General features: G+C 37.9%; 1 protein-coding gene across 2 annotated transcripts in view; it reads left to right on the forward strand.

Annotated features, from left to right (window-relative positions):
* The first annotated feature begins 9,176 nt into the window (after positions 1-9,176).
* The window catches only part of SrpRalpha (signal recognition particle receptor alpha), a 71,033-nt gene continuing 65,952 nt past the window's right edge, over positions 9,177-14,257 (forward strand). Inside the window, exon 1 of one of the 2 annotated variants that reach the window (XM_067122686.1) lies at positions 9,177-9,729. In XM_067122686.1, coding sequence (XP_066978787.1) covers positions 9,604-9,729 — 126 coding nt within the window. In that variant the 5' untranslated portion in view covers positions 9,177-9,603. The remainder of the gene's footprint in view (positions 9,730-14,257) is intronic. The other variant, XM_067122687.1, reaches the window with a different exon arrangement.

Genomic DNA, 14,257 nt, shown 5'->3' on the forward strand with positions numbered 1-14,257 from the left:
TTGGAATCGCGAATCCGACACTTTGTCACTCAAACCATTAAAAGGGAAGAGAGTGATAAATGGGTGCCCACCAAAAGGAAGATCCTGTTCTTAGTTGTCTCCAACTTTGACCCTTTAGCAGGCCTGTACGGGGGGGGGCGGTTGGTTTATGGTCGAACGAAAAAAAAAAAAAAAATTTCTGGAAGTCCATATTTTCTGTGACTATCCTTTTCATTGAACTATACTTATAAAGTAATAAATAACAATCTTTTGTTTTTTTGGCAAGTCTTCTTGTATAAATTTTGTTAATTAAACATTGACATCTTTCTTTAATAGTAGGAAATACAATTCTGTTAACCAAAGTCAGTACTTTGAATAACATCTAATCGGGTAGAAGGGCATAGACCGCATGCCCAGTTTTTTCTTTTTAATATAACTAAAGTAACATTTATAAGTATTTCATCTTGCATATACCTATATATATGCAATGACATATATGGAAGAAAAGGTCCAGTTTTGGGAAAAACGAACCCGGCCCTCATAAAAAACGCTGGGTACGGACCTGTTTCGGACTTGTTTCCCCAATTTTTGTTCGAAGTGAAACTTTTTTGCAAGTTTTATGGAATGAGAAAGTGGGTTGGGACGATGTGCTAACCCCTGCGAGAGCAGCAGAAGCGAGGGAAATACTCGCTGATTTTCAAGAGATTGATAACTCAAAATTCAAAAGGGGAATAGTCTCAGAAAATTCAGTTACATGTTTCGCGATGCTTCCATGAAAGCCTATGGTGCTACTTAGCTTATGCTAGAAACGTCAATGGACGACCTATCTTTTAATTGCCAAACTGAAAATTGCCCATCTTAACAAACACACGCTAACAATCCCACAACTAGAACTGATGGCTTTACTCGTCGGGGTGCAGACTAGCCAAGCATCTCAGTCAAACCTTTAAATTCAGTAAAGTAACAATCTTGGGAAATAGTAAAGTGGCAATTACATGGGTGGGTAGCAAGGTTGAAAACAAAAGTACTTTCATAGCCAATAGGGCACGGAAGGTAGCCTATCCTTTAACCTGCAGGAGTGCGGATTCGAGTTGCAGTATGTCTCAATTAACCAATGAGAATCCAGCCATTGCACTGTCCACGGGGCAGACCTCGAGCAACTGCGTGAGTCTGCGTAAGAAATCTTTGAGGGCATGAGGCCCAGCCATGTTATACATCCCAGGACCCCTAGCAGCAACTAGTTGTAATGTCTGCTCTAAGAGAGTTGCAGAGAGAACTTCAGCCAGCACCTCCTGCTCTGTTACTTCACTTTTGGGAGAGGACATTCAACTACAGCTCTCTTTACAATATCATGCAACATGTTTGTAAATCCATGAAGATTAGAGATGATCCATTAACGAAGCTAGCTTATGTAGAACAACACCATTAGCCCACTTTGTGTAGATATTTAGAGAAGGGTGGAGAAGTTTCTCAAGGTAGATCTAAGTAATAGATACACGGCGGGTATTTAGCGAGAAATGGCAGTTTCCTATAGTATTTTGGTTGCTTATTTACAATTTAACGTTATTTTGGGGGGGTCGGCTGTAATTAACCTGTAATTAACCCCTGAAGTCCATCCAACAATGGGTTTCCATACGCGATTTTCACAAAACAGAGCACGGCTACGTCTGTTTCGAACGTTTCATATCCCGTCCGGCAAATGCAACAACTTGTTAACGTCTGGGTACCGGCCCCCCCGGGCCAGTACTAAACACGGCGAAGGGACATTCCATTTGGCCGACAACAAACAAATGCACCGTCAGTGTCAGAAGCCCTAAAAGTGTAGAAAAAACCAGTTTCCAAGGTATTGCACTTGCCGGACGGGATATGAACTGTTCGAAACAGACGTAGCCGTGCTCTGTCTTGTGAAGATCGCGTATGGAAACCCATTGTTGGATGGATTTTGGGGTTTAATTACAGGTTAATTACAGCCGACCCCCCAAAAATAACGTTAAATTGTAAATAAGCAACCAAAATACTATAAGAAACTGCCATTTCTCGCTAAATACCTTCCGTGTATCTATTACTTAGAAATACCGTTTCTCATGAAATAGTCAAATTTGCAAGATAATTAAATTAAGGGAAAACTAGTAATCACGGGAAGTAGGCCTAATGTGAAAAACAGTCCAAAATTATGAACTAACATTCAGAGGAATGAGAAAGTCACCTGGTGATAGTTAATATTTAAATTTTATTTAATTTATGCCCACATACCTTCCTTTATGATAACGTTTCTAAAAGAAGAGTTAGCGCTAAACTCCGTTGTTTACAAGAGAAACAAAACCAAGCAATACCGATTATAACAGGTCAAGGTCTTAGGAAGGAAAGGGTATCCACAATTCACGAGTTACCTTCGAGAAACGGAGATATGTCACGCTGTACAGAGATTGCGGGCCCCCCTTTGGACTGACTTCGTCAGTAGAATTATTATAATCGGGGTGACGAAGCGTGCTCTGGCAGTCTCACTCGAAAGAGCCTTGTTTAATGAGGAACAGGCAAGAACGCTAGTTAAAAAAAGGCGGAGTGTGCTGTCAACAACCGTCCTCTTACTTACTGTGGTGATACCGCGAGGATGGATGAGAGTCCCCATCTCCTACGAAGTATGACTATCCACTTGTCCGTTCAAACGAGAGTATGCTTGATCTCCAAGAAGATTCGAGCCGAATATCAAAAGTTGATACGTGCCTTTCGTTGGAGCACGGAATATCTACAGGCTCTACGCCAACGTCATGATTTTGGCACTGGTATGCCGATTGCCGACTCCACTCAGAAACGATGACGTCGTCTTAGTAAAAAGAATCGACTGACGTCGTCAATTCTGGCCTCTCGGAAGAATGACACAACTCTGCCCCGGACAGGACGATGTCGTTCGTTGAGCGAAGGTTTTGTGCGAAGGTGAGGATGTCTCGTGCCGGTCGACCACATTATCATGTTAGAGGTGAATGACCGACATGAAGACAGTAAAAACAGCCAAAAATCAGTACAACGACTTGATTATGAAAACCAAGAAAATATATTACAATTAAATGTTTAGTGTAGAGAAAAATCCCCCAAAAATCCATGACAATTTAGCCGGAGTATTGCGACTCAAGAAAGAAAAAGTTCTACCTCATGTAACTAGTGACTATAAAAACCTGGCCGATAACTTTGTGAACTACTTTGAAGAAAAAATTGAAAGAATCTGTTATAGTTTAGATAAGGAGGTCCCTCCTGATCTACCGGTGATCGCAATGAGAAATAGCAAATTTTGTAAGTTTAAAGAACTGAACATGAATGACTAAAAAACGATGAGTAAAGTAAAAGAAACACCCACAGTACTGTGAAAATGACCCGTTTCCCATAAGTGATTTAAAAGAGGCAAAAAACTTTGATCAGCTGATATTGTCAAAATGAGTCTGGCACAGGCATCCTTCCCAAACAGTGAAAAGCTTGCTTGTATAAAGCCGGTCTATAAAGGAAAAGGCGTTAAAGAAAATCTAAGCTTCTATAGACCAATATCGAACCTATCGTACTTATCAAAATTTATAGAAACGGAAGTTTAGAAACAAAGCTGGAAGCACTTGAAACCCTGAACATTATCGCTGATGGTCAGTCAGCGTACAGAAAAAACCACTCAGCAGACTACCTTGTGCACAATTATAAATGTTAAATATACTGTATATGGTAAAAATGATAGAAAATGGATAATGTGGCAATCTGGTAGAACAGAAAAAACTTTTATGTTTTACCTAAGTGCAGCGTTTGACACAGTTGACCACAGTCTGCTGCTTGAAACCTGAGAGCAGTAGGCATCGAAGATGATGTACACAAATGGTGCAAAAGCTACTTAGAAAACAGGAAGGTTACAGTGGTTATATCAAATGTGAAATCAGAAAAGAAAGGCCTAACAAAAGGAAGAATCAAGGCAGCGTTCTAGGTCCGCTGCTATTTAGCATTTACACAAGAACTATCTAGAATTCTAAATGAGCACAAGGTTAAATATAAACTGTATGATGATGATACTCAGTCCTATTTTCCTGTCGAAACGGTAGAAGACGCTATTAGCAAAATTGATGCAATAATGAAAGATATCCAAAAATGGTGTCGGCGAAGAAACTGAAATTGAATGAAGACAGTGCACTACGAAAATATGATCACTTCAAAAGAATAACTATTGGTTCGTCAACAATAAATATTGTCGCAGCATTGAGGAACTTAGGAATAATTACTGATAAAAAAGAGTCATGTCAGAAACATTGCATTTATTAGAAAATACCAAAACGAAGATAATCTGAAAACAGCTGTTTGCAACCAAATACTTTCGAGGCTTGACTACTGCAACGTCATACTAGTGTCTCCCTAACTACCTATTGAGAAAATTGCAAGGAGTACAAAATAGAGTCGCCACATTAATAAAAGGACTACGTTCCCGTGATAGACTAACCCCAGCACTAATTGAGCTACATTGGCTCCCAGTAAAAGCAAGAATAGAGTATAAAATACTGGATCATGTCAAGATTAGCGAAACCATCTCCATGTCAAGATCCAGCAGCGTGTTTAATACTAGCCCCTGGAGCGTGTCAAATGTATTTCGCCTAGTTTAGTACTAGCCCCTGGGGGATCAAATGTCTGGTACCGAAGTGTTCATGTCTAGAATAGCGAACCCGATTATTCCCATGTGAAGAATAACTAACCCAATAATCTTCTTGTAAAGAACAGCGAACCCTGCTGTGAATGGGTTCACTAATCTTGACATGATCCAAAATACTTCTTACAGTCTTTAAAGCACTAAAATATGGTGAACCAACATATCTCAGAAACTGCTTAAGCTTCTTTAGACCTGAAATGAATATTGTAATCAGACATGCAAGTGAAGCATTTAGGTTATTTGAACCCAGAACAACTTGTAAGTCAGGCGAGAGGGCATTTGTACTGTACAGTGCGCACCAGACCAAGACTATATATACAACAAAATACCGCCTGAAGTGAAGAACATACAAGAAGAAAGCAAATTTAAAAAAGAACTCAAGGCTCTCCTATTCTGCAGGAGCTATGATGCTGACGAGAAAACACTAAAAGGTAACTATAAAATATAAGAAGCACCTTATTTTGAAAACGTACAAGGGCCCGCCAGAGGGAATCATCCCTGTGGAGGGCTGTACATAAAACCAAACAAAGTGAAAGTGAAACTTCATTTAACATGAAATCACGGATAGAGTGACCAATTTTCACTACTTCTTGATTCTTTCGATCTTTTCCGTGATTCTTCCATTTTTCTTTTATTTTCCTTACCTTCACGTAATTCACTGTTAAACCATTTAGCATTTTCTTTAACTATTATTTGCCTTGTTACTTCTGGACATTTATCGTTGTAGCTTGACGCCAATACACTTTTGCCATAGACTGTAAAACAGCTTACACATACTTTACGGTGGCCATTTCCAAATTCCCAAAAAGAAGGACAATTTTTTTTTTGCCAACACCAATTCTTAACCTAAATTAAACATGATTATTAAGGAGTTGTAATATAAAATGTATAATGTATACACACACACACATATATATATATTACACACACACACACATATATATATATATATATATATATATATATATATATATATATATATATATATATATATCTTGACTTGAATGTTTAAATGTCAAATAGTGTATGAATAAAGAACTGAAATTAATTAATATTCAATTTTATTCATGATGGAACAATTTAGTATAGTACATAACTGGGGTGAAAAAATTAACATTATTTCAGAAACTAAAGGAACTAGCAATCTAATGTTTGTATATTGCCCCTTTTCTTGCCACCTCTAAGAGTTTTCTGTTGGCTAGAAGTCTTTTGTACATGGCTGGGCACTCTTCTGAAAAGTTGTTACAAATCTGGAGCTCTGCTTTGACTTAGTCCATTTGCAGACGGTTTCTCTCATTTGTCCAAGCTGAAGTCATCATTGAGAAAACCCGTTCTTTGTGAGCTTTGCTGCATGGAATAGAGAAAATATAAGCACTCACCTTCTTCAGATTTGTCAAAGGGACCTCACATTTACTGAACAGCTTGAGATAACGTTCCTCACTGTGGCTATCTATCATTTCAGGAGTATTGATAATTGCCTCCACAATCCCATACTCTTCATATAATTATCCATGTCAATTTCTTGAATGTTACAAGCCTTGACTGCATCACAGAATTCTTCGAAAGGTATTGCTCTTGTTAGACTCAATTTTGACACTTTGTTATGAAAGTTGTCTTCAGAGAAGTCATACCTTTCACTTAGGTACTTTATAGCTCTTTCATAGTAAGCAATGAAGTCTGTTTTACATTTCGTCAACAAATCTATTGTAAGTTGGCTAAGCTTGTTGTTTACTGCAAAGCCAAAAAAAAAAAACGGTCATTTACTCTTCTATCAAATTTGTTTTTCAGTTCAGACATTAGCTTGAATACTGAAGTTATGCTGAATGTCTTGGCTTCTAGTGTTTCAATTGTGCCTGAGAACAATTTAAGAGTGTGACTAAGGAAGAAGAAATAGATCTCAGACGATTCACAGGCATTTCCTTCATCTCCAAAGCACTTCCATAGTATCTTAGGGCACTCCTCTTCACCTATGCTCTGGAAATAACTTTTTAGGACTTCCCAACACTTAAGTACTCTATCAATAGCTGGCAAAATATTCTATCAATAGCTGGCAAAAGGGAAAGCCATCTAGTCACAACATGCCGCAATAGAGTGCAACTGGCAACCTCATCCTCCACAAATTCACAGAATTCCTTCAACTGTGCTGTTCCTTTAGCTGAAATGCTGAAATAGCTGTAAACTTTGAGCACAGTATTTTCAACATCAATATCCAGTTTAGCTGTAGCAAATTTTATTGTGCAAAATATGAGCCAGACAGTTTGCAGCAATGTTCTTTTGAGCCATTTTAATTTTCTGATATACACTGTCGTGTTTTCCATAGTTTACACTTGCATTATCAGCAGTGTATGCAGACACTTTATTCAGCCACTATATAAAATTATTGGCCTAATGAAAAAAAATCAGTGGTTATTGTAACCATCAGTTCTCACTGTTTTAGTATATGTATTTGTATTTATTTATATTTTTAGTATTAATATATATATTTTTAAACAGACCCAAAAAGCAGGACAAATTAGCATCCTTCTTAAGGTGAAGCAGGACAGAGGACAGAATGGTCAAAAACAGGACTGTCCTTCCTAAAGCAGGACGTCTGGGCACCCAATCAGATACTTGGTCGCCTGTTAAGGTATTCCTCAAATTACACCTGCGCTCCTGGCTTGTTTCTCTTATTTTCTTTATGCTCTCAACAATAAATTCATCAGCTTTAAAGCTGGTTTTGTTTCTGTAAGTGATAGTTTTTTTCAGTGTATAGCCTTTCGAGATATTTATACTAAATGTAACTAGTTTAGTATTGGAAATATCTCGCCTTCGGGCTCAACTTGTATGTCACTCACGATCTCGTTGCTTTTGTTTTATATCACTAGGTCAATGGTATGGTTCAGTAATGATGTCGCTTTTTTTCACAATATTTACAAGGTCGTGGCTTTCAAGTAACTCTGTAAAATCTCCTTTTCTGTGATTATTTATTCTCTCTTGAGTTCGTGGTCACTGGAATTTTGTAAACCCAGTTATAGCTTGTATTAAAGTTCTTGTGGATTCGCTTGTATTTTTGTTAGATTAACGTAATTTTTAAATAGCTCGGGTATGTTTTGTGTATGATAGTTTATCTTCGTAATAAAATTTAGAAAATTTACTCGCGTCTTATGTTTCCACCACCTGATTGTACTGGGTCGAAGCCATTGTCATTAGACTTTCTATCCTTGCCCAGGAACAGAGGCCAGGAACCGTTATATAAATCGAGAAATTCTCGACAATAATAATAATAATAATAATAATAATAATAATAATAATAATAATAATAATAATAATAATGGAAAGAGAAACCCACAAGATTCCTGTGTATAACTTGTAAATATTTACATGTTACTTTTAAACTCGAATGCTTTCAGGTCCTAACTGTGACCCTTTTTCAAGAGATTAGGTAGTCAGGCTGGTTCAAGGCCCAGCAATCTTCTGGAACTTCTTCTCCCTGTGCTGTCATTTATATGATGGCTGTCCTGGTTTCCATTCTCTTGAGAGTTGTTAATCTCCTCCTGACGGTTTGATATCCTTATCTGATGGTCAGTGGTATTAACCCTTGTGGTATGTGAGTAGTTAACCATCGGTCTGTTGGGCAGGAGACCTAACCTCCAGGTCAGAAGGGTCGATCTTAGCTTCTTTTAATATTAAAGATCGGCTTATGGGATCTTCTGTGGTAAATTCTTTGTTTTCTTCTATCACTTTAATCTGTCTGATGAGTGCTCCTTCCACTACCCTCCTATGACTGATGTTATTGCTTTTGTGGAAGGGGCACTCATCAGACAGATTAAAGTGATAGAAGGAAACAAAGGATTTACCTCAGAAGGTCCCATAAGCCGATCTTTAATATTAAAAGAAGCTAAGATCGACCCTTCTCACCTGGAGGCTAGGTCTCCTGCCCAACAGACCGATGGTAACTACTCACGTACCACAGGGGTTAATACCACTGACCATCAGATCAGGATATCAAACCGTCAGGAGGAGATTAACAACTCTCAAGAGAATGGAAACCAGGACAGCCATCATTTAAATGACAGCACAGGGAGAAGAAGTTCCAGAAGATTGCTGGGCCTTGAACCAGCCTGATTACCTCATCTCTTGAAAGAGGGTCACGGTTAGGACCTGAAAACACTCGAGTTTAAAAGTAACATGTAAATATTTACAAGTAAACAAGTTATACACAGGAATCTTGTGGGTTTCTCTTTCCATCTTCAGAAGAAAACTGAAAGAAGTTTTAATAATAATAATAATAATAATAATAATAATAATAATAATAATAATAATAATAATTATTATTATTATTATTATTATTATTATTATTATTATTATTATTATAAGCCAAGTAGTGTATGTTCTCAATTACTTCAGTTCTCATTGAAAAATGTTGGTATATGCTTTAAATGAACATAATTTAGTGCAAAAGTAGTATCTTCCATGAAATGTATGCTCAATTGCTAACTACAGTACGCTTTCATACCTTGAAATAGAAAGTCACCAAGAAGTCGAAGTTTCGTAGGGTAACACTCTTTCCCATGTTGAATCAAAAAAGGTTGAATACGCTGCTCTATTATAGTTACATTACAGTTTGTCCATTTTCCCGGTAGACGAGAGCAGAAGCAATACTAATTGTAAATGATATAACCTATAACAATATGCAGAAAATTAATATGCTAACGTAGGAACCCTCAGAATGCAAAAAAATCCCTGCTTAGTATTTAGAACATTAATCTATTGCGAAATGTACATGTAATGTTAATCAAGTATAAGTTATTCAACATGACTTCTCAGTTAGATGTAATGTTGGTATTTTTCCACATTTAATTTCATTAGTAGTTTACTTAACTTGTATGACGCACAGTGTCTGTCGCACGGAAGAAAAAGTGAAGATCGTTTCAAAACAAACAGTGTCCTGTATGTGAACGGAGGTTTCCTAGTTCAATATGTTGGACTTTTTCGCTGTAATTACCAAAGGCGGCTTGGTTCTATGGTATTTTCAAGATGCCGCACAACAGCTGAAAACGTCTATAGATGCCATCAATGCGTTAATTAGAAACGTTGTGTTACAGGTCAGTAGAGTGTCTCGGCCTAAACGACGAGGAAGACTTTTCTTCTGGCCTAATCAGATTAGTTTAATTACCTGGTCGTTGTCAGACTTAATCTCGTGTTTTATGTATTTTTTCAACTAACGTTGTGGGTGCAAGCTCCTCGTTTCTGTGCTTTGCTCATTCTAGCCTAGGTTACAGACTACAGGCTAGGCGGTTGTGACTGGGCTAGTAGCCTAACCTAGGGAACGAGGGGCGATTTTGAGGGCAGAACGAAACAATAGCTCTGTATGGGGTATTACTTTGGAAATTTAATTTTTCTAGTATTTTGAAGAATTTACCATTATTTTTTGTTAGTCGACTGTAATTAACCTCGAAAGTTGTACACATCCTGGAATGCTGTCCTGTATGTGCAGAAGAGTTACAGGGGAGCTTTAGGTAAAAAGTGGTTTCCTTCGGTATTATTTTATAAGTTGCCAACACACACTATGAAATTGTAACTTACATTTTTGAAAAGAGCCCTTCATTCTCATTATTTTGAACCCCATAAACACCATGCGCAAATGATAAATAAAAAATTAGAAAATTTACAACATAAGGTAAGAACACCCCCCCCCTTCCATAGCTAATACGGCAAAATTGTAACCAGTCAACACCCGTAGGTGAAGTTATATTGGTATTTTAAGGTTCTTTTAGTGCCCTATTATTTCCTAGTCGTTTTTGCATGAAAAACTCAAAATGGTTTTTCATGCAAAAATGGCTGGCTGGAGTCTTATTGGCACCTTATAAAATTTTACCTTTCCTTCACCCGGGGCTACTAAGTAACATGGCCTGCCAGTTTAGGTTAGGGTATGTTAGGTTAGTATAGTTCCTTTTGTAATAGGGTTCAGTAATTCTATATATTAGCTCCGCACCTGTTTTTACCTTTTCGACTGGTTTTTTCTGCACTTTTAGGGGTTCTGATACTGTCGGTGCATCTCTTTGTTGTCGGCCTAATGGAATGTCCCTTCGCTGTGTTTAGTACTGGCCTTGGGGGGGGTGGTGGCTTGGGTACCCATATGTTAACAAGTTATTGCCCTTGCCGGACGGGATATGAACCATTCGAAACAGACGCATATGCCCTTGCTCTGTCTTGTGAAGATCATGTATGGAAACCCCTTGTTGGATGGACTTCAGGGTTAATTACAGGTTAATTACACTCGAGCGCCAAAAATTAAAGGTAAATTCATAATTAGCAACCAAAAAACTGTAGAAAAAGTTACATGAGAAGGCAGTCACTGCAGCGGAGCTACTATATAGTTCTCGGTTTAGGTTAGGAAATGTTAGGTTAGTATAGTTCCTTTTATAATAGGTTTCCCTAGCCAATGCCTTCTTAACCCACAAGGTGCTGTGCATTGCTAGAATCGACGCTTTATACGTTGCGCTAGGATGATGATGATATCAAAGCTTTATTTTCAAATATTGCGGTAAATTTATTCTCTCCCCTTAGCTCTATTTGAGTGAGGTCAACAGTCTCGCCAGCCATTCGGCTCAGTCTTGGACATAAAAGATGCCAGATTTCTTTTAATTGTAGGTATAAAAATTGCAAAACTGTAAACCTTCTGTCAGCCTGGGGGCAGGACCAGGGAGGCTTTTGTATCCTCAAGTTGTTTATTTTGTGAATTTTGGAGAAAATGGCTTTTGATGATGATGCCTATTCATTTTCATCACATAGTGATATCGAGATAGATAATTACAGTGACAGTGACAATAGTAATATTGGTTTTAAAGTCAGTGCACATATAACAGTTAACATACATACACACATTCACCCAATTAATAACCGTTGTATATTTGTACTTTTTTAGGTATTTCTTAAATAGCTAAGGAGTAATATTGTCATGAAAAAAATTGAAATTGTCTCAGAAAATTCTGCACGAAGCATTCCAAAACTAAAAAGTGGTTCTTGAAAAAATGTTTTCTTTCCAAAAAATAGTCTTTTTAAATGTAAGTTTTTAAAATGAACAAATGAGCAAGAAAATATTGTTTCCATTACTGAAGTTGCAAATGCATAATATTGCCGTCGTCCTTAAGTGGCGTCCCCCTAGCATCTCTTGGGTTAAACATATGGCTCCCTGATGACTTTCGCATGCGCGAAACCTTTCCATAACAACAACATGGCAGTCTGGTCTTTCTCCTGTTTCCAAAACCCCTCATTCCCAAAGAGTCCCCAACCATGTTGGGTAGATGTGGTTAATAATAATTGACTAATTATAAACAACACCACTTCCTTCACCAGCAACACTAAAAAATCAGTTTCCAAGGTAATAGACCATGCAGAGCTCTTACTTAGAAATACCCTTGCTCGCACTTTGTATTGCTATGCACCCTGCCACTGTCGGGTAACCAAGGGGAGATGTTTAATTTTTGCTTGAATAGTGACCCCAACCACTCTTGTTTAGTACCAACCACATAGGAATGTAGTAGTAGGCCTATGCAGACAGGGGTCACAACTTATTTGGTGGGGTCCAGAGTGGGCGGAGCCCCCCTGACCAAGTAACAGCATGGGCTCTCATGGTTAGATTAACTCAAGGTGTGTCTGGTTAGGTTGTATCCCTTCTGAAGTACCTACTACACTTGAGGGAGTATCCTACGCCAGGTCGTTTGACCCCTCCGTCTATATTGGCCATAATTTTTTGTATCAAGTATATTAGGGAAATGTAACCCTTCCAAGCTGAGGTAAAATATAAATTAAGAATACGTTGAGACTGGGTTGGCTTAAGCTTAAGGTTGGCCAGTTAAAAAAAAAAAATACATCAGTGGAACAAGAAAGAAAGGCAAATACTCATGTATAAGAAAAAAAATAAAAATTTTCTGTACCTTCCACAGGTAATTTAAAGTGAATTCGTTCCGACACAATATACAAACCCTCGGTCCTTTACATTAGGAATTACTTTCAGCGCAGGCTGGAAATGGCTGTTGAACTTCAAACAAGGTGGTTAGGCAGGTAACTACCGTCCGGGACGCGGGGGTACCGCCTGCCTGGATGTAAACATTCCAATTTGCTTTCGGCCGTCGTAGAATGCGGACGTTGTTCTTTGCTCTCTGCCTGACTGCCCTTCAACTTTTTGGTGGGAAATTTCCTTACTTTTTTGAGAACGAATGTTGATAGACCTTTTAAACCCTCCTATCCCCAGTGTGTGTGTCCTTGGGTAGGAGGCAAAAGACCTTTTCAGAGATCACACTGATTCGTCAGCAAGGAGAGAGGTGGTGTTGGCAGGGAGGAACTCAAGTTGGACTACCTCATAATAAGGATCCACAGGGTGGCCACCAGCATTATCCATAATCAACAACACTTTGAACAACATGCCCAAGTCCTTGAGGTATTCCTTAAGGGGAGCGCCAACGCCATAAGGCCCTGTTATAAAGTAAATGACTGTTTCTACCTTATGATTCAAGGGATTTGCATAGAATTTTTACCACTTATTCTACAACTAATAATGAAAATTCTCTTTTGGAGAAATTTAGAAATTCGATAAGTTCGTTCGTTTTGCAGTTGAAAAAAATTCATGGCATCACTTTTCAATATTAATATGTAAAATTAAAAGTTGCACAGAAAAGTGATTTTCCTGACAACAAATAAAGATATACACTGTAGTTATACTACACTCTGTAAAAGTTTCATTGAATTTGGTTCAGTCTTGGAGAAATAAGCATTTAGTTTTGAAAAAAGTAAGTTTTGAGAAAACAGCAAAAGAAAAATATTTGTAGACTTTCAAAACTCCTGAGAGAATCTGGACATCTAGAGAAAGTTATCTCTGTATCATTGTAGCCTGTTTCCTCTGACATGTCCAGTAGAGAGGATGGGATATTTTAGTGGGTGACAATTATTTCTGAATAAATTTTGTTCACACTTGTTTTACATGCTTTTTTTTACAATTTGTCATTCGCACTGATGAACAAAATTGTCCATGAACCAATCTAAAAAAATTTTTCAGCAATAACATTTCTAGATATGTTTATTTACACATAAAACAGTCCAAAACGGTGTATAACTTACTTAATCCTATCCTGAATTATTCATACAGACTTTATTGCAAGTTTTTTTAAATTTGTGGTTCATAGTGTCATAAAAGCAATGAACAAAATTGTCAGTAAACCAATAAAAAATTTTTTTTAGCACTATCGCTTCAGCATGTTTATTTAGACATAAAACAATTGGAAAATGTTAATAACTAAAATTCAACAATTCCTTGAAATTCAGTTGTCGGCACCCCATGTAACTTGAGGGATGAAACTGTAAATGAACCAGTGATCCGTTAGGACTTTGGTGATCCAGGCCTTGGGGATATGCATCCAAAACACAGGCAGCAAGTGCTTGTTCTTATTCTTGAGGGCCCTGGGGTTTGCAGCCTTGTAAATGAGGCCTGGTTTCAGCATGAAGCCAGCTGCATTCCCACACATTATGAGGGTAACCCTGTCCTTCAGGGCCTTGAACCCAGAGGCTCTGCATTGTCCTTCATGAGGTATGTCCGTGGGGCATCTTCTTAAAGAACAAACCAGTTTCATCCAT

Source organism: Macrobrachium rosenbergii, chromosome 20, assembly GCF_040412425.1.
Source record: "Macrobrachium rosenbergii isolate ZJJX-2024 chromosome 20, ASM4041242v1, whole genome shotgun sequence".
NCBI lineage: Eukaryota > Metazoa > Arthropoda > Malacostraca > Decapoda > Palaemonidae > Macrobrachium > Macrobrachium rosenbergii.